Raw genomic sequence first — 22,002 nt, forward strand, 5'->3', positions numbered from 1 at the left:
AAAATATCTTGGCTACAAAAACAAAACAAAAAACAGCTTTAACGAAACATTTTTCCCCATGGTTTAACAGACCATAGGGTTTTTGTGCAGAACTATGAAATACGTTCACCAGAGATTCAAGATTAAGTGGTTCAGAAATAAGCAATTTCCAAATTTTCCTCCATCTATAAAATTTCATACAAATTCAGGGTCCTCTTTGAATGACTGTAAGCATGAATGAGTAACTTTAAGAACTCAGAGTAATTTGGGATAGACTTCTCCCTCTGTGGGGTGATTTCAACTTCTTGAAATATCTGGAAGCCTTCTTAGGTAATTTGTCATCTTGCACCCATCTCCTTTCCAATGTCCCTTATCTCCTGGCATTGGACTAATACACTGGAGAGTTCATTTTCACTTTCTCCACAAACGGGTGGTATTCTTTCCCTTTGTCCACAAACACACCAACACATAGCATCAAACTACCTACTTCTAAACATTGAGTGCAAGTTTTATGATTTTACAATCTTTTTAATACTAACAAACATTTTTTGAATGCCGATCATGTGTCAGAGACTGGGTTAGGTCTTGGAAATACAGTGATAACTAAGAAATGATTTTTGTCTTTGATGGTTTAGAAAGATGATTTCAAATGTCTTCACTGCTTATCTAAGGCAGCAGGTTCGACCATGGGTAGGAGGAGCTGGAAGCATAGGGAAACCCCACAATGTTTTCAGTCATATTTCTTTGTTTTGGGGAAGCACAGGACTCTTCATTACCTTCCATCTACTTTATTATGTCTTTGTTTTTTTTTTTTTTTAAATCATCTTGCTTCTGCATAGAGGCCCTTTTTATTTCCTTTTCATCTCTCAAATTCCAGACCAAATGTTATACCACTTGACTAGTTTTCCCTGACATGTTCAGTTTTATAGTGGTCTCCTTATTATACACCTGTTATACCTCTTAGCATATTGCCTTATAGTTATACTAGCAATATAAGAAAAGAGCTTTACATTTTTCTAGTTCATAATAAACTCTGAATAAATATATATTTGAGAGAAGAAAAAGACAGAGAGATTTCTGTGTTTCTTTCTTTACCTAAACTCTTAGTTCCTTCAGGAAAGAACAAGGGGTTTTTTTTAAATTTTATTTTTGTAGTTAGTTCTATTCTGTTGTCCAGCAGAGTACACCTGTTTGTTGAATAGATTTGTTGAAAATTAAAGAAAAATTTTAAAAACTATACCTTCATCTTTGTACTATATTTAAGAAGCTTGTGTTATTCACCACTTTCTTGATGGTAAGACAAAAATACACCCAGAGTATCTACACTTCGCTTCTTCTAATTCTTCAATAATATTTAGATATTTAGAGCTTTTATGTTATCCCAAAATGACTACTTCCTTGAATCATAAATGTGGATACTTGTCTGTTGCAAAATAAAGATTAAAAATTATAATAATCTCTAAGGAAAGCCTTCATCTACAAAGCCTTGCCATGTACACTCTAGAGCATTTTGAAAATGTGTTCTGCCTTTGGTTAGAGAAATTGTGATCTCTACCTCTAAATATGTCATTATTATTTAGCAGAGAGGAAAACTTGCCACAGATAGTGCCACAAGTAGTGATTACCAGTAAATAAGACTTTTTATTTAAACTCTTAAAAATATTTGTAAAGGTTTAATAAAAGTTTAAAAAAAATTAAAAAGATGGTGTCCAATAGAAATAATCCATAGTATCTATGGAAATAGCAGCAAGATTTAAGAAGCAATTAAATGTTTAAGGTTTTGATTATTTTGTAACAAATCTGAATTCGTATTTAAAGAATTGTATACTATATGCCTACTTCAGCATTTGGTATGTTTTCTTACCCTACTCTTGGTGAATGTGGTCATTATTTCATAAATATTTATGTATTTTCAAAGAGGGGTTTTTAAGATCTCATTCTTTAAAACACTGAAAACTCTTAAAAAAATAAAGGCAGACCATGACAGCCAGGAAAAATGACAAATCCTTGCTATAGGGATATTCTGTAAAGTGTGTTGGATGTGCAGATTTGTACTTACTACTATTACCACAGCACCACTACTATGACTACTAATGTCAATAATAATGATGACTCCTTTTATTTTTATAGACTTTTACATATTTCAGAACTTTTGCTTCCCTTTTTTTGATTCTCAAAATAATCATGCCAATTACGAAATTTTTTCTAAGGAAAAAATTCAAAGGTAGCAAATATCACATGTAGAAAGATATTTATCCCTGTATTATCTATAATGATGAGAAATCAAAATATGAATACCAGACTTTATCACAGTGGTTCAATAAATATAGTAAATACATACACTACACAGTTAAAATATAAATACAAAGTCTATTTATCAGAAAGGAAAAATCCTTGTGTTATTCTATTAGGTGAAAACAAGAAGAATATAAAATTATATTCATATTACTGTTACAACTATGGAAACATTTCTGTGTATTTGGATGAAGCCTCAATGGTAACATGATAAAATGTAAAGTTTTTTAGGATAGCATGGCATAGCATAGCCCAAAATGTTTGAGTTATTTTAGATTTTTGGTGACACTGGTGTTGTTCATTATTCCATATATGTGTTTAGTATTTTTAAATAAAACTAAATGTGTATTCTTAAAATAATAAAATATTTGTCAAATGCATGTATTACATAAAACAATGCATTTACAACAGGGAAAGACCATTTACAAAAAAGTGATTATAGGTTCCTTTTCAATAGATGTGGTTTTCACCCTATCTACCTCACCCCTTGTGCATCTGGATCACCAGGGGTGATTTCAAAGAATACTACTGCGCAGGCTGTACCCCGAGAGATGAGTTTTCAGCGGGTCTGGGTTAGGGCCCAGGTATTGGTTTGTTTTTGTTTTTTTAATTTGTCCAGATAATTCTGTTGTGCAGCTGGGGTTGAACATCACAAAAACAGTTATAAATAAGTGAAATTTTATCTTTTCAGATATTAAATTCCCAGAATTTTCATCTCTAGTGTAAGGCTTTTAAGAATAAGAATGCTATTTAAGACTGGTCTAATTTAAAAAATCATAAGTGCAAAGTATCTTTACGCAATCAGAATGGTAAAGATTCTTAACTATTGTTTTTATTCATTGTCAAAAATAATGATAAATAGAGTATTGGTGAGAGAAATGAGCACTGTCTTCCACTGCTTATAGGAATGTAAATTAAGTGTGTATTGATCAACTTCACAGGAGGGTAGTTTGACATTATGTATTCAAAGCTTCTAAAATATGTAAACCCTTTTGTCCCTGGAATTTCACTTTTAAGAATTTATCCTTAGAAAATAATTAGGTGAACTGGCAAAGAAGTGTTAATAAGAGTATTTGTCATAGCGTTGCTTAAAATAGTAAAAGATTGGAAATAATAAAAAAACTCATGACTGTGGATTGATTAAAGTACAGTATATCATACATGATACTAATAAAATGGTTCTGTAGCTATATATAAGCTAACATGGAATGATAATCACAATATATTGATAAATAAAAAAACTACAAAATAACATCATAGCATGATTCTATTTTTTAAAAATATATGTAATATATATATGCATATATATATATGCATGCCTGCATATGTACAGACATGCAGGTAGAAAAAGCCCAGAAAGCTATAAACTAAAATATTAATAGTTAATCTTCACAGGTACTTTTTATTTTCTGCCTTATAATTTTATGTGCATTCTACCTCTGTGGGTTTCTTTTCACTAAAAGGAAGTAGTAGTTTTATAAATAAAGACAAATAACTTTTTTAATGAAAAAAACTTTTTAAATAAAACTACCACTTTTATCTACCCAATTGAATGAAGAACATGGATTCTCCCATCTTCCCCTTTCACTTGTCTGCCTGTGAAAAACAAGCTATTTGATAGTCAGCAACAGCTATTTCTTTTTTTAAACCCCCCACCTCTCCTGCCACCACAACTCACCAGCTATTTCTCAATAAAACGTCTTCAATATATTTATTTTCAAAAGCATACATTCTAAACTTAAGTCCCATTAACAGATGTCAAGTGATCTGATTACAATTAATCTAGTTACAATCAATGAAGGTGCCATGGAACAAATAAATTTAAACTTATGTTAATGCATTTTTATGCCTAGTCTCACATAACATTCATGATTAATAACTGGGTTTTTTTTTTTTTTTCATTTTAGGCGGTTCAGGACCATCATCCTCCATAGCCATAGCAGGCACCAACCACCCTGCCATCACAAAGACAACGTCTGTTCTTCAAGATGGCGTCATAGTCACCACCGCAGCTGGAAACCCACTGCAGAGTCAGCTACCCATTGGGAGTGATTTTCCTTTTGTTGGCCAGGAGCACGCACTTCATTTTCCATCCAACAGCACTTCAAACAACCATCTTCCACACCCCTTGAACCCCAGCCTCCTCAGTTCTCTACCTATCTCTTTGCCAGTGAATCAACAGCATCTCCTAAACCAGAATCTATTAAATATCCTCCAGCCTTCAGCAGGAGAAGGCAAGTCTGAGATCAACCTCCACCCTTTAGGTTTTCTCAACCCAAATGTAAACGCTGCTTTAGCTTTTCTCTCCAGTGACATGGATGGGCAGGTATTGCAGCCTGTTCACTTTCAGCTCTTAGCAGCCTTGCTTCAGAACCAAGCCCAAGCAGCTGCCATGCTTCCCCTGCCATCTTTCAATCTGACCATCTCAGATCTTTTGCAACAGCAAAATACCCCTTTACCCTCATTAACACAGATGACAGCCCCACCAGACCATTTGCCAAGCAATCAGTCAGACAACAGCCGAGCTGAGACACTTTTAACCAGCCCACTGGGGAACCCTTTACCAAGCTTTGCAGGCAGTGACACTACTTTTAACCCCCTGCTCCTCCCAGCTGTCAATGGGGCCTCAGGATTAATGACCTTGAATCCCCAGCTGTTGGGAGGTGTCCTGAACTCGGCATCGGCCAACACCGCTAATCATCCAGAGGTTTCCATAGCAACCTCCTCCCAGGCAACCACTACCACAACCACTACATCATCAGCAGTGGCAGCACTGACTGTCTCAACACTTGGTGGGACAGCAGTGGTGTCAATGGCAGAAACATTGCTGAATATATCTAATAATGCTGGGAATACACCTGGTCCAGCTAAACTCAACAGTAACTCTGTGGTGCCACAGCTACTTAACCCTCTACTGGGGACAGGTCTACTTGGTAAGTTAAATTTTTTTCACAGATTTTTTACAAAAGAAACGTTTTTCTAATTCTATTTTCTCCTTTTTAAAAACTCCATTTTGTCACACTATTTTTAAAAATGTTTTTGTTATGTCACAGCTTGCTTAAGGAACTAAATATAACAACACCCACACACAACCATAGTTATACAAACATGAGTGACTTTTTCCTCTTTCCCCTATTCTAGCAATACTAAATATCATTTTAATCTGCTTTCTCTTCTAATTCTGATGCCACCTAAACCTAACCTACCCATCACCTCTTAAACCAAGTAGAGTCTCATTTTTCAAATAATAAAGCACAGGTACATCTTAAAAATCACTTTTATTTGAATTTTAGTTGGTGTGGCATCACAGGGTTAGTATGAGCAGCTGCACTGTGGATGGAAACAGATTGAGAAAGTGTTTTCCAGGTGAACCCTAAGTAAACAAAACTAAATGCTTGTCTAGCAAAACAAGAAACAAGATGTAAAAACACGCAAAGCTAAAGTTTGCCCAAGTTCAAGGGAACAGACAGCCCCTCTAGCTGCTACTAGATTTCCTCAGTCAGTATTATGTTTTTGACTTTTGTGGCTTAAAAACAAAGTTTTTCATCTGTATTATCCTATCACAAAATAGTTCAAAAATAATGCCAGGTATATTTAACTGATGAATATAGGTAACTATAATATACAGTGTAGGGATGGTGTCCATAAAGTCTAGAAACAGGGAAATGTACATGATGATGTCAATGGCATCTTCAAGGTGTAAAAAATAATTTGTTTATTATTTATGTTTTTTTGATTTTATGAATGCCTTTATAATATAGTATAATTAGTTCTATTTGGCATTGAAATCTTTGTAGTTAAATAACCTACAAAGCATTACAGATTTACATGTTTCAAGTTACAAGACAATTTCTATGACCTTCTCCTCAAGAAAATGTCAGAGTAATTTCAAAATAATTTTGAATTTTGAATATAAATTTAGTTATTAATCCTACTGATTATATATTTATTTTGAATGATTACGACAATGAATTCTTTTGTGTTGTTAGCTTTCTTTTCCATTTTAATTTTAGGTGACCAACCTTCTACTGCAAAACAAAATGCACGTTTCTAAACCAAATCAATGATTTGATGTGGTATCTATTGATGATTATGGCTTGAGAACTAAATTTTGTAAACAAGGCCTGATCAGGCTCACTTATTTTAATTATCTGGTCAGATACTTACAATTGCTAAAACATTATAGGACTAATTCCAACCTTTAATTTTAGGTGCTCTAAAATAGATCTAAAATCTAAAAATAGATCAAGGAATCATATGACACTGCAGCTCAATATATAAGGACTGCCTAATGAATAGAGCAAAGACTAAGTAGTCTTTCCATGATATAAAATTAAAAAACTAATTATACAAGATAAAACTAAATAATAAAGCTACTCTTTCCTTACCACTTAGTAAGACTTTGAGAAGTAAAAAAGAAAAGCATTACCCAAGTAAGCATAGCACTTAGTTTCTATTTCAGGAATTCTCAGGTACAAAGAGAGGCATAGAATCTCCGAAGAATCACATTTATTTATATTTTATGTTTTTCAAACTGTAGGTGATATGTCATCAATAAACAATACTTTGAATAACCATCAACTGACTCATCTACAGTCGCTGTTAAACAACAATCAGATGTTTCCTCCAAATCAGCAACAGCAGCAACTTCTCCAGGGGTACCAGAATCTCCAGGCGTTCCAAGGACAGTCCACAATTCCTTGCCCAGCTAACAATAACCCCATGGCTTGTCTGTTTCAGAACTTTCAGGTACTCTCCTCCCCTATGTCATTTTAGAAGAAAACAATGTCTGGGTTTGTTTAAACACTTAATTTGGGGGAAAGGGTGAAAAAAGTAGGTTATGTGCCCTTTCACCTCTATTTACTGTTATTTCTCAATCATGAGTATTGTTAAACATTCCAGTCTTTTGTGTGAAGGTTTTCTTGTTTTAATTTTGTCTGAAGTATCTCAGCAGTTCTTTTGGAGCTGTTAGTAAAAACTGATCGTGTGACCCTCATAAGCCATTTTGTCATTTATCATTGTTCTCATGACTGAGACTCACCTCCTTTGCATGCCCACCTGTCCGCCCTCTCCAGCCTCAGCTCTCACCACTCTTCCCCTGGCTTCAGCCACATGGTATTTCTTTAGTTCCACGAAGTGAATAAATTCCTGCTAGGTTAAGGAGGTAGGTGGAAAGAGTAACACTAAATCCACATAGGAAGAAAATATGGGCTTTTTAAAAATAATCTTGGGGTAGAAAAGGCTCTTTCAGCATGACAGAAAACCAAGGCAGTCAAAAGGAAAAGTAACAAATTTGAATACATAAAAATTTAAAATCTCTGTATGATCAAGCATATTCTAAACAAAGCTAAAGACAAATGACAACCTGGCAGAAAATATTTTCCTAATACATACTAAATAATTAACACCTACAACGTAAAGAGAGCTCCTACAAATCAGGAAGAGAAAGGACAATTGATTAGAAAAGAATTAGCAATAGATATGAACAGACAATTCACAGAAATTGAAAGATAAAGTATCCAAAACATATGAAAATGACAATCAGAGTTACATAAATTATCACACTAATGTGTCCATCAGATTGATGATATCCATTTCTGACAAGGGTGCAGGGAAATAGATTCTCTCAGATTACTGTTGATCTGATTATATGCTGATACAGTCCTTTTGGAGGGTAATTTGATAGCATATCAGATTTTTTAAATATCTTTTAACCAGAAGCTCAGCTTCTATGTATTAACATCTCATTTTAGAGAAATCTTCAAATATGAACAAACAAGCGCATGTTCAGTGCAATATAATTTGTGGTGTCAAAAATTATGAACCACTCCATCAGTAGGGAAATAGTTAAGTATATTATGGTACAGTATATCCATCTACCTGGTGGTTTAGAAAATTAGGTAGACTTACATAATCTGATATGGAAAGATCTGTAAGACTGCAAGACTCCAGTGCTATAGTATTGCAGAACAGTACTTTTAAATCTGGAAGCTGTAAATATAATCATACGCTAAAGGAAAGACCCAGAAAAGTGGAACATCTTTATGTTCAAGGGATAATAAATAAGGCAGGATTCCTGAGGAGGGGGTGTGGGATCCAGAATCTAGTACCATCCCATTTAGGTTGAAAGAAAGAAGGAGGGGAGCAAGGAAGGGAGGTAAGAATGATGCACTCCAGTGCTGGTTAGTTCTAAGAAAGGAAATAGGACTGGAGTTTAGGGTAAGAAACTGAGTTTGGGTGAGAAGTAATGATGAAGAAAACTTGTATCTTTATTATAATATATATATCTTCCATAGTAAAATAATTTAGAAAGGAAGAGGAAGTGCTCAACTGTGTCACTGAGAAAAAAGGTAAGATAAAGCCTGAAGAGAATCCATTAGATTTAGCAATTAGGACATCATCAGTGACTTAGTGGAATGCAGTTTTGCTGGAGTGGTGAGAGCAGGAGCCAGATGGCAAAATGGAAGAACAGTGAATGGGAGGTTAGGAATTAAAGAGTATAGATTAAAGAAGATTTTAGCTTTCTTGACACACACACACACACACACACACACACTACTATATGAGATGATAGGCTAATTTGTTTCACTATAGTAACCACTTTACCATCTGTATACGTATTCCATAACATCATGGTGTTAACTTCAAATACACACAACAAATTTATTTCTGAAAAAAACTTAACTTTGAAGAACATAAGAGAAATAGGGCAGTGCCCCAGCAGGGGGTCGGGGGTAGGATGAATGCAAACTTTAAAATATGTAAGCCATGAACATAATCATGTGCTATAGGAAAGACCCAGAAAAGTGGAAGAGATTGAACATAAAGGAGGGAAGGTATAATAAATAAGACAGGATCCTTGAGGAAGGGGCTTGGGATTCAGAACATAAGTGGAGGGCACACCCTCAGAGAGCAGAAGGGACCCCTCATATGGGAAGCAGAACAGAATTTAGGACAGGTATAGTTGCAGAGAAGTCTGCTGCCAGGGGGCAGGGAGTATCAGAGTACAAGAAATTGTGAGAATTCTTGCCTGATGGGCTTTATTTTCTCTATTATGTAAGATCATCTACTAAGAATAGTCTGGGAGATGGTGAAGAAGTTGGTGAAGATTTGAATAGTTGTGGAAATGATTGATAACTAACTAGAAGATCTAGGATTGATGGGCAGCAATAAGCCCTCAACTGAGGTTGGAAGCTACAAATTCCTATAGACAAATACTCAGCATCCTCACTGTAGATGTAGATAAGGCAGGCAGTTGAATTGATCCAAGATTGGGATTTTGCCTGGTAGATGTAGACAGGGTGATAATAGCAAGAGAGAGGCTGATGTGTCAACAGATCCCAAGTTCTGGATTAGCAGGGAAGGATGTAAAGAAAGAGAGAGATCATTGTGGAAAAAAAAAATCTGAAAGTCCAAAGTATCAAGGGTCTACAGCAGTAATTCTTAGGTGGTGCGGGGGCAGGGGGTGGGTGGTAAAATTAGAATTACCTTGGGCACTTTTTCAAACTGCCCTCATCCTTCCTATACTGGAATTCTGATATGCTCCCCTGGTAAGTATGCTCTCCCTCCACCACTTTCCAATTGAGAATCACTTCTGCCGACAGCCATGTCACTATTGACAGCATGGGGATGTAGCCTGAAAAGGTTGAGGAGCAGGTATTACTACCCCATCTGAAAACTAGTGTCATGTTATTATTAAGAAAGGAGTTTATATGTTTTTTAAAATTTTTATATTGTATTTCACTTAGTTAAGTGGAAACATCAGTGAGTTAGAAATCATTTTCAAAATCTTTCTCCTTTGCTAATTTGATTATCTGTGACTTGACTCTTTTTGAATCCTAAATTGCAAAGACCTATAATGACACTGAATAAATGGAGTCATCCCAACCTGAGTACGTTTTCTGTTCAGCCACCTCAAGTTTAATTTTTCTACAGAACGTTTCACAATGATGATTTTTTAAAATCTGTTGAATGATTTTAACCAAAGAAACAGCATGCAAATATAATCAAGACATAAGCTTTCCTATACAAAGCGACTTTTTATTTCATTTTTTGAGTCTTGTTCTTTATATTTCCTTCCTTGTTATATTTGTTTGTCTTTTGGTAAATTTTAAAATTATAGTCTTTCTCTTTGAGGCCTTTAAAATTATTTCCCTTTCTCTCACTGCTTCCTGTCTATTTCTTCAAGGTGAGAATGCAGGAAGATGCAGCTCTCCTAAACAAAAGAATAAGCACTCAGCCTGGGCTCACAGCACTTCCTGAGAATCCAAACACTACACTTGCACCTTTTCAAGATACACCTTGTGAGTTGCAACCGAGGATTGACCCATCTCTTGGTCAACAGGTGAAGGATGGCCTCGTTGTGGGTGGCCCAGGTGATGCTTCCGTAGATGCCATTTACAAAGCAGTTGTCGATGCAGCCAGCAAAGGAATGCAGGTTGTCATCACCACTGCAGTCAACAGTACAACTCAGATCAGCCCCATTCCAGCTCTGAGTGCCATGAGTGCCTTCACTGCCTCAATTGGTGACCCATTAAATCTCTCCAGTGCTGTCAGTGCGGTCATTCATGGACGGAACATGGGAGGTGTTGATCATGATGGTAGGCTGAGGAATTCAAGAGGGGCTCGGCTGCCCAAGAATCTAGACCATGGGAAAAATGTGAACGAAGGAGATGGGTTTGAATATTTCAAGTCAGCAAGTTGCCACACATCCAAAAAACAGTGGGACGGGGAGCAAAGCCCCAGAGGGGAGCGAAACAGGTGGAAGTACGAGGAATTTTTAGATCATCCAGGCCATATCCACAGTAGTCCTTGTCATGAACGGTCCAACAATGTCTCTACACTGCCATTTCTGCCTGGGGAACAGCACCCAATACTGTTACCACAAAGAAACTGTCCAGGGGATAAAATTCTAGAGGAAAATTTCAGGTATAATAACTACAAAAGAACTATGATGAGTTTTAAGGAGAGACTAGAGAACACTGTGGAAAGATGTGCACACATTAATGGGAATAGACCTCGACAGAGTCGGGGATTTGGAGAGCTGCTAAGCACTGCAAAGCAAGACCTGGTCCTAGAGGAGCAGTCTCCAAGTTCCTCAAATAGTTTGGAAAATTCTCTGGTCAAAGACTACATCCATTACAATGGAGACTTTAATGCCAAAAGCATTAATGGGTGTGTGCCTAGCCCTTCAGATGCTAAAAGCATTAGTAGTGAAGATGACCTAAGGAATCCAGACTCCCCCTCTTCAAATGAATTGATACATTATAGACCAAGGACGTTCAATGTTGGCGACTTGGTCTGGGGCCAAATCAAAGGACTGACTTCCTGGCCTGGAAAATTAGTAAGAGAAGACGACGTTCACAATTCATGTCAACAAAGCCCCGAGGAAGGGAAGGTATACCAATCTTTATCCATTGTCAAATACTAACCTTTGTTCAGATATCAATTATTGCTTTTTGTTATCATCACTTTGGATTCTTTGGATTTGAAATTAGGATTCTTCATGACTCATTGAGGTCTCACAAGCTTCTGGAGCATAAAATGAAGAGGGGATGGTTATAGTCAACAAAATGTCGTATCAACAAGGGGTGAGTTGTAAAGCATTTATAGATCACACTAGGGCTCAGGGTGGCTGTAAGCCAGGAACCAGATTTCCAGAATTTGGTCAACTCTGCCTTCCCTCTCTACAGTTACCTAGTTCTTCATTTCATACACAGAGGAGGAAGGCAAGTGTCAATGACTGGGGAAAAAAATCTGGTAGCCTTTGGAGGTCCAGGAGTGTGGCGGGGGTAAGGCCCCCCCAGGCAACCGTTGCGCCAGGGGATGGCATCTCTTCCATGTGCTTACATGTGGCACACACAGCTGGGAAGGGGGTACAGTCTGGGTGGAGTTGCAGCCGTTTCTGGAAGCAGCAGGTAAAGTCTGAGTTCAGAATGATGTCTCCTTTCAGGAAAAGTTCTGGGCCTTTAAAACATATGGAAATGTTTAACCTCATAGTCTGGTTCTACTTAACACAATTAGATCACATAAATTAAATGAAAGCTTCTCCATGAAACTACCGTTCAATTTAAAAGAAATTAGTAGGGGTCTTCTGGGCTTTTTTTTTTTTTTTTCGGCCCTTACAAAAATGGTGGAATTGGCTCACTAGGCAAGAAATATGCAGAGTGTTTAAAGTAGATAGAAAAATTTATATCTGACCAGGAGATAATTATGCACATTCCCCCATATGATGAAAAACATATAATTTTTCATCTTCTTAGGTAATAAAAATTACTCTTACAGGTATATATTATTCTCGTGAAGAGTATATTGTATAAAGCAATTTCAACTGTGCTCAAACTTTCACTGGCACTTAGGTTTAATGACAGGAAACCAAAAGCATTTTTGCCAGCACAATAAAAGGATTGTCTTTCTCCAAATGACTAGGAGGTCCTAAAACCTTGCTCATAATGCCTAATATATACTTGTCAGGATACACTCTGGGCATAATGTTTGTACATTTGATAAGAAAATGAATTCCATACCCCTATTCACAAAATATTTTATTCTCTACACTCTCTGAGATCAGACAAACATTCTTTAGGTTGAAAAACCCAAATATTTTTGACAGTTTATTCAAGAAATAATTAGAAACAGAAAAAGTGGGCTTTTATGATATAAATGGAACTGCTACAAATACAAGATGTAGACATTGAACTGTTTTACAATGTCTGTGCAAACGAACTAAGTCTTTTTTATGTGCCATTTTACCAAAAGCTTAACTAAAAAAAAAGATATGGCCTCCCTTCCCTGGAGGCATTCTCCCTGTGCTAAATGCCTTGTCTAAATATCTTTTTATGCCTTTAGGAGAATAAAGGCATGTACTTTTAACACATTTCACATTAAACAATGGTCTAGATCTTCTGATTAATCTCTGCTCGAAAACTCCTGAGACTGAGGTATTCACTGATGTTAGGGGAGATGTACTTTAAAAAAAAAAACGAAGAGAAAAATATTTTTCTTCACTTAAGCAAAGTAGTATGTAGTATTCATTCCACTATAAAATAATATTTTTAAAATCCAGATTCTTCTTCCTTAATTTTGGCAATAGATGAATTGTAATAGGAAACATAAAACTGTTGCTGTAAATTCATATATTCCTCCTCTCACTGGCTGACCTTGTCATTTTGGATTCTCAAGTAAAAACCTTTATATCAAGATATACTATACACTAAAAGTATTTTTAGTAATTCAGAACATTTAAAGCACACATTTAGAGGTGAAAAACTAAAACATGCAATCATATATTAATGATAATACATGAAACATTTATCTATCATTTAAAAAGCAAGGTATAACAGCCTTAGAAGCTCTAAGGACTCAGCATTTTTAAAAACCTCTGGTCCTTTCAGGACCTACCACACTTTTGCGCATAAGTAAACTAAGTACTACTTCATAAACATTCTTTATTCCTCTATACAACACAAAACAAGACTTCCCAATACCTTATTTAGTGATGCTCCGTGAGTCAAAGTTCTCATTTTACAACACCAGAAAAGGTAAAAATTCAAACAGAGGTCTGTCTGACTTCAAGCCAAGTGTCTGATATATTAATGGCCCTAGTACAGGAAGAAAAAGTAAAACTATGTTCAATATCTGTATAAGACAAAACATGATGTATTTCAGAGAGATATCTAGTAGAACACTTTTTAAAATTTGTACTCATTCAGGTGAACCAATTTTGATGTAATTTTATTTATGTAGAACTCCTTAATGCCTAAGAATGTTGGATAAAGCCTTGTAAACTAATAACTGGACTTCGGCTTCTAGAAAGGTAAGCATTGCCTTAGGTTACCTTCTGTACACTATGGCAATGCCTGACATTTTTATAAAGTCTAAAGCAGAAAGGCAGAGACTAGGTCCAAATCTGTTTATTATAGTAAAACCTTTCTCATTCCGCCTTGCTAATGTGGAATGTGGGATCATTTTCCATAGTGTTTATCTTTGTAGTGTCTAGGAAGAAAAAAATTGCCAAACAATTTTCCTACATTATCACTTTAAACTTTCTTAGCTTCTCAGCTTTCATACTATTTCTATGTCCACCAAAGAATCCAAGATTCTGTCAGATCACACCAGATAAAAATCTATGTTAACTTAAGTTTTAGAATAGATTTATTACCCCTGACTCACCCTACAACATATCATTTATTATTTTCAGTTACAGGCTTTGTTCTCAGCAAGCCACTCAAATTCTTTATGGAAGCAGGCAAAATAGAAAATAAAGATAATTAATTGACAGGATAGAAGATTACTATTTCAAAACAAGCTGGGTGCCTCTCCTATTTTTAGGTTGCGTGAATGGTCTCTGGTCTAAGGAAGTCAATGCTGTGTGATCAGAGCACTGATAATTGCCAAGGGCTGAGACCTCCCCATTGTCAATACATTAATATTTTAGCAGACACTGTTGGTCATAATAGTAACTGACTTGGTCAGCTTATGATCTTAGAAAGGCCTTTTTGGTCTTTGGTGGGATAGTAAATGTAGCAGATTATTGATATGCATTAGACATGTTCTGTAGTTTCTGACATGATTTCCTAAAAGGTATGGTTTCTAGACATCGAATACTATATAAACACAGTCTGCAGAGAACTAGAGAAAAAGCAGGGTGTAGCATAAAGAGGCATGGGTTTGGGGCACTCTGATGTGAGCCTAATCTTAGCTCTGCCAGTTACCTAAGTGGTCATAGTAGGTATATTAATCTCCTAGAAGCTGCAGGCTACTCACCTCTTTCAAGTGAGAATATTAATTTCTATTCAAAGAGATGCCGTAAGAATTCAGTGAAATACTGTAGATTATTATCTAGCACATCAAAGAGGTTCAGTAAACATTAACCTCCTATTCTCTGCCCTTTATGTTAGACAGTCTTATTAATTTAGGTTCCACCATTATGGAATTGTGGTAATTTGACCTTAGTTATCGTTTACCTCTGCATTGTCCATGTATAAAGGATTTATTAACCAGGTTGAGAGTAAAGGATTATAAGGATTACATTCAACGAATGAAATAGTTCATAACTATGTTTACAGCACATGTACAAGTTGGCATATCTGATTATAAGTTAGTGTTAGCTGTTAATTTCAAGCAGGAGTTCTACTTGAAAGCATTTTAAAGCACTCAGTTTATTGAGTGAGCTTGAAAGTTCCTCTTTCCTCAAAGTTTCTAAAAAAAAATCAACTCAGACTTTCTTCCTCTACCTTCTCACATAACTGTCTTTCACACGTAAAACAATATTAATTAGTGGAGATTTTTAACAGCCTGTGAAAAGTTGGGATGAATTGCCTGTATGTATTACTTTCCTAAGATTGAAGCTATGTGACAGCATTGGAGGACATTATGTGCCTTGTATTCTACCACTCAGGAAGTGCTATCTCCTTCCTAACGTGTTTTTTCCCCTTGGTTAACAATTTGTAATGAAGTACATTCTGGGCCGCTTGCGGTGGCTCACGCCTGTAATCCCAGCACTTTGGGAGGCCGAGGCGGGCAGATCACGAGGTCAGGAGATCCAGACCATCCTGGCTGACACGATGAAACCCCGTCTCTACTAAAAAATACAAAAAAATTAGCCGGGGTGGTGGCGGGTGCCTGCAGTCCCAGCTACTGCGGAGGCTGAGGCGGGGGAATGCCGTGAACCCGGGAGGTGGAGCTTGCAGTCAGCCGAGATCACACCACTGCACTCCAGCCTGGGCGACAGAGCGAGGCTCCGTCTCAAATAAAAAAAATTAAAAAAAAAATAAAAAAAATTGAAGTACATTCTGGGAGATGGTTATACTTGTTCTAAATAACTGGTGCAAGTTTCTCTCTGAACCATGAACCCTTTACTGTTCGTGGCTCAGTGAGCAGGAATAAGACCTCAGTGCTGTGCTCCAGTACATAGCCAGAACCGGACAGATTCACTTCCAGATCTTGGCATAATGTTAGGGAATTCTTGGGAAGAAAATGGCTACCTCTGACATTACACCTCTATGCCTTAATATGCAAACATTTTTAAGCCTATGCAACAATGGAGGAAATGGTTATCTTTATGTACCTATTTCAATAACTATTTAAATTTAAAGGAAATGCTCGTTTTCTAAAATATATTTTATAATTGTCATCTGTCATCTTTAATTTTATGTTAACTAGCTTAAAAGGGTTGCCTCTCAAGCAGTAATAATCAAAAACTAAAATTTTTATTTTTTTCTACATAGATCATTTTTACTTTTTGAACATCCTCCCACTGGTCTTCATATATCATTGCTCTTACATTTGATGTATATTCTGACCCAAGCCAAATTTAAGAAATAATTTATTACTAGACTGGCACCAAAAGGTTTCTTTTCAAAGAAATGACTGTTGTTGGACAGATACAGAGACACCTGATTACCAAAAAAAGGTCTACATCTCGGTTCTACACTACCTGGTCAAATGAAGACATTATTTTCAAAGCATAAGTGGGTAGGGTCTTCCCTCTTCAAAACTGCTCTTTGACTTTTTTCCATACAGTTATTTCTGGCAAGTAGAGATAAAAACAGCTCTCTGAATAGTCGTTCAAAACCAACAAAACTCATCTTTATTAAAACTCATAACCAAATCTCTTGGGGGGCAATACATTTTCTGTATGTCAGTTCAGCATCACACACACACGTGTTTTGACAGCATGGAGCATAACCAGAGACAACTTACCTCGCATTCTGGGGGTGTGTAACTTAAGAAGTTGAGCCCCGGGAACTAACTTTGGGAGGTGCGTCCTCCTGTGATGTTCATACATTTTACTTTGAAGAATGTTCTTTCTGTGTTTATCAGTGTTAGCTGTTTGTATTCTTTGGTACTATAATTCTCTGTTGAGAATGTTCTTGGTGTACTCACTTTGCCTTTTATATTTTCTTAACCGCTATTGGAAATGAATCCTTTTCTCTGTACCATAGCATCCTCAATACTTGGGTTGCATTTTGGTTGATGGTGTGACAGAGGCAATCAATGCCCTGTCAGCACCAGAAACTCCTTGAAAGGGAGCAAAATAGTTTTTCAAAAGTAATAAGAAAGATAAAATCCAGGCCAACAAAGTCAATTCCTGATCAGAATTTGAAAGATAATAAAAATGAAGAACTAGCAAAGACCAAAAATGTGAATATAAAGAAAAAGACTAAGTTGAGTACAACAACTGTAAACTTTACAGTAGTGAACTGTGAAATATTGTGAACTTTTTTCCTGAGCCAGATTAAAGAGGACTAGGAGGCCTATCTTCATTCGCATAGGTAACTGAGCCCAACACAGCCTACATGAGCCTGTCCATACAATTTCAGATAGGAAGCAGGAAATAGAATCTCAGGTCTGAGGCAACTACTTGCTTCTGTTACATGAACTTTTAAGCAGTTTCCTTAGAAATTACAAGTTTATCTGAAACATTTAATTCTATCTATGTGTTGTGGATTGATATGCAAATTGTTTTCACATTTAGAATGGATTTACCCCTGTCCTGTAATGTAGTTCCCCAGTGCTTAAAAACACTGCTATCCAAAGTGAAGAAGAAAGGAAGCACCAAAAAAGGCCTCAGATAATACCACTAAATTGTGATAAAGAGAATTTGGTTAGTTCATTTGAAAAAATTGGGATTCATTTAAAGGAGTGATTAGTACTCTGCCATGAGAACTATTGTACTATTGTTGGTCACAGGTGAATCAACTTTTTACTCTAAATTATTTATCATTTAATATTAATTCCCAGTCTTTAAAAAATATTGAAATATTGCACTTAAGTTAGCAGAAAATTTTTCAGTTTGAAGATGTTATTTTAAAAACATATATATTATTTTTAATATTTACTATTTAATAAATGTTTGATAATGAACCTAATAAATGCCTCATATTTGCTTTCTACTTCAGAGCTATATTTCCCAGACTTCAGCTAAAGCTGCATATTACATATATTATTATTTACTTAAATTTTTTCTTTAAATTTATCACTTAATTGATTCATTCAATAAATATTTATTAGGCACATATGTACTAGGCACTATTCAAGCCACTTTTTAAATTTAAACAACTTTAGTTTTATCCTAGGATATTGTATATTTAAAATCATAATGTTACTTGTATTTTTCTAATGTAAACTTATATGAATAATATAACTATTAAAAATATGCAAAGGAGGCCGGGCACAGTGGCTCACACCTATAATCCCAGTGCTTTGGGAGTCTGGGGTCAGAGGATCACTTGAGGCCAGGAGTTCAAGACTAGCCTGGGCAACATAATGAAACCCTATCTCTACAAAAAATTGTTAAAAATTAGCGGGCATGATGCTATGCACCTGTGGTCCCAGCTACTTGGGAGGCTAAGGTAGGATGATCACTTGAGCCCAGGAGGTCAAGGCTGCAGTGAGCATGCCAGGCATGGTGGTGCACCCCTATAATTCTAGCTACTTGGAAGACTGAGGTGGGAGGATCACTTGAGTTCTGGAATTCAAGGTTACAATGAGCTATGATCACACCACTGCACTCCAGCCTGGGTGACAGAGTGGAGACCTTGTCTCTAAAAAAAGAAACACTAAAAAAGAATATTTAAAGGTTTGTCCCTGTTTTACCTAAATAATTTTACATACCACCAGTGGCACTTTGACTGCTTTGGTGTTCATAAAGCACCTTCATGTTCGTGGTCATTTTAGACCCTTTCAATGAGCCACAAAGATGTGCAGAATTATCCCCATTTTACAGATGGGAGAACTGAAGCTCAGAGAAGTGGCATCCCAAAGAATACAAATCACAGGTAGTTAAGCCAGGTCCCAACCCTGGTCTTCTACTCTAAATGTAGCACTCCTTACATTATGCCATTCCCCAACAACAGGACTTTGTAGAAATGGAATGGGGAAGTAAAGACTGAAAAGGGGAGCTTGAGGTCAACTCTGTTGATAAGATCGATGATGTGGCTAGAGCTCCATTATTCTTTGACGTTTGCACAACAGCTGTGCTTCAGCAATAAGGAGCACCAAAGAATTCACAAAGAGAGGTGTTATCAAGATTAAAGCCTGCAGAAAATTTTAACATCATCTCCGGTTAATCGACTTTATTTAAAAGTGATCTAGGATCATTGATGCAGGTTCTTCGTTTTGTTTGTTTGGTTTTTGTTTTGTTTTTGAGACGGAGTCTCGCCCTGTTGCCCAGGCTGGAGTACAATGGTGCGATCTCGGCTCACTGCAACCTCCAGCCTCCCAGGTTCAAACAATTCTCCTGCCTCAGCCTCCTGAGTAGCTGGGATTACAGATGCCTGCCACCATGCCCAGCTGTTTTTTGTATTTTTAGTAGAGACAGAGTTTTACCATGTTGGCCAGGCTGGTCTGGAACTCCTGACCTCATGATCCGCCCGCCTCGGCCTCCCAAAGTGCTGGGATTACAGTCGTGAGCCACCATCCCCAGCCAGATCCAGGTTCTTCAAATATGTATCATACCTCTCTTTTGAGGTTGGTTTGGCTCTCTGAAAGGTTATGTCTTCTTTTGTCAGACTTTAAGTTTCTTCTGAGATACATGAGGTCCCACTGTGCTGACAGACACCAAATCAAAAACTTAATTAAATTACCAAATGTGTAATATGGGCCTTCTGAACAAAATAAGCAAATAAGCAACCAGAGATTCAGCCTTGTTCAGAAAAACTCTTAATCATCTACCACACAGTAGTGTCTGGCTTTATGAATATGTTTCTATCCGCACTGAACAAACTATAAAACTATTTATGTTGAAGAATTATTATATCCAAACAATTTGAATGAAAGAAGAGTTTTTAATAGTCAAAAAGTATTCGTAGGGCACGGTGGCTCATGCCTTTAATCCTAGCACTTTTGGAGGCGAAGGCAAGCAGATCGCTTGAGCCCAGGAGTTTGAGATCAGCTTGGGCAACATAATGAGAACCCTGTTTCTACAAAAAATAAAAATAAAAAAATTAGCTGGGCATTGTGGCACACAGCTGTGGTCCCAGCTACTAAGGAGACTGAGGTGGGAAGATTACTTGAAGCCCAGGAGGTCAAGGCTGCAACGAGCCAAGGTCACGCCACTGCATTCCAGCCTGGCCAACAGAGCAAGACCCTATTAAAAAAATTAACATTTAACATATGTGTATATTTATACATGAATAAGTGAACTATGAATACATATAAATTCCAGGTAGCTTTATGATTCTTAAATGACATGAGTAAAGAGTTACACCATGATGGCCAGTACTATTAGCATCATTGCTATCAGCATGAAACTGTGTGGGTAGATGATGAGTAAAGATAAATGATAAAGCCCTCTCCTAAATTCTCACTAAGATAGAGTTAAATAATTTATGAAACTCCTGGCTTGTGATCGTACAAGAATACAAGATTATAATTATAGATAAAAGTATTATCTTAAATTACTTGCTCCTTTAGTGTAAGTTTTATAAAAATATTTGTGTGTGTTTAACCTTTTTAATGTTACATTTATGTATTTGATTTCCTGGTACTTTTTAAAATTTACAAGTTAGCTAAGTAATTTACAAGGGAGTGTTCATTAAACATGATTTCTATTTAACTAGAAATTGAATTTATTTTGTTGTTCTCTGATACCATTTTGGGGGGATATCTTTAAAGTTTCTTGAATATTTTTCAATTGTATGAATATTTCCCCAGAAAAAAACACACACTCTTCATATATGTTTCACAACACAGTAAAGTGCTAAAATCCTGAAACAAACTAAACTTTCTTCTGAATATGTATGATCTTGTTATAGCAGAAATGCACAGTGGTATATATCTTACTTATATTTAGTTTCAGAAAGACTATCTTTGCTTTCTTTTTCGAGGTCATTTAATCCTTTATAAATAATATAGTTCATTATAAGAGTATGTTAGAGGCTTAGAGGCAGATTTAAATGAAGAAACCATGGTAGAGTATTAGTTCAGAAAAAATATCCCTGGAAAATTATTCAAGCATAAAAAATTGAATATAAATTTGGGCAAGTTGTCATCTAAATTTTGTAGAAATATAATTTTAAATAGTTTGACCTAAATTTTTGAGTGTGCCTGTGTGTGTGTGTATTTTATATATGTGTGTGTAATTTTATATATATAAATGCTATATATATATATAAAATGACTATATTTCAATGTACATTGGAGTTGGTATGGTGGAGAGAAGTTGAGCACTTTGCAGTCAGACCTGAGTTTCAATTCTGGCCACGTTATTTAAATGCACCGAGTCCCATCTGTAATAATATAAAAGTAATACTAGTTTGCAGTAGTATCATATTAAATGATAAAACAGTGCCTTTTACATAATAAATGCACAAGAAATGTTTTTACTGTCCCTTAGTCCATAATTAATTAAAAATAAAAATTGAAGACTTAAAAAAATAGTTTGACCTAACTTTGTTTTTTAAATTAAGACCAATGGGATAAGTTTTAATTGCTTTGTCTTGCTTTGTTTCATTGTGACTCTGACTCTGTGATCTGATCAACCCCTTCTGAGATCCCTCGCTACACCAGTTTAAGTCTAATAGAAGTTTATGTTATATAGCACAGCTCCTTTCCTGCTGCCAAGAAGCTTATTTAAATATAAGTGGAATCATTTATTGATTACAAAAATGAAATATGCAAAGCATCTTTCATATCCCCTTCATGTGAATGAATACAAGATGGAGGCTCATTTCTAACATGAAATATGAAAGTGCATCCAGGCATCTTTTTTTTTTAAACAACACA

General features: G+C 36.1%; 1 protein-coding gene across 24 annotated transcripts in view; it reads left to right on the forward strand.

Annotated features, from left to right (window-relative positions):
* Positions 1 to 22,002, forward strand: part of MBD5 (methyl-CpG binding domain protein 5) — a 475,596-nt gene that overhangs the window by 440,963 nt on the left and 12,631 nt on the right. For 15 of the 24 annotated variants that reach the window (XM_063712773.1, XM_054549347.2, XM_063712774.1 and 12 more), the window contains 3 exons: positions 4,182 to 5,207; positions 6,815 to 7,023; positions 10,463 to 11,671. In XM_063712773.1, coding sequence (XP_063568843.1) covers positions 4,182 to 5,207; positions 6,815 to 7,023; positions 10,463 to 11,671 — 2,444 coding nt within the window. The remainder of the gene's footprint in view (positions 1 to 4,181; positions 5,208 to 6,814; positions 7,024 to 10,462; positions 11,672 to 22,002) is intronic. The other 9 variants (XM_063712788.1, XM_063712792.1, XM_063712790.1 and 6 more) reach the window with 1 other exon arrangement.

Source organism: Pongo abelii, chromosome 11, assembly GCF_028885655.2.
Source record: "Pongo abelii isolate AG06213 chromosome 11, NHGRI_mPonAbe1-v2.0_pri, whole genome shotgun sequence".
Taxonomy (NCBI): Eukaryota; Metazoa; Chordata; class Mammalia; order Primates; family Hominidae; genus Pongo; species Pongo abelii.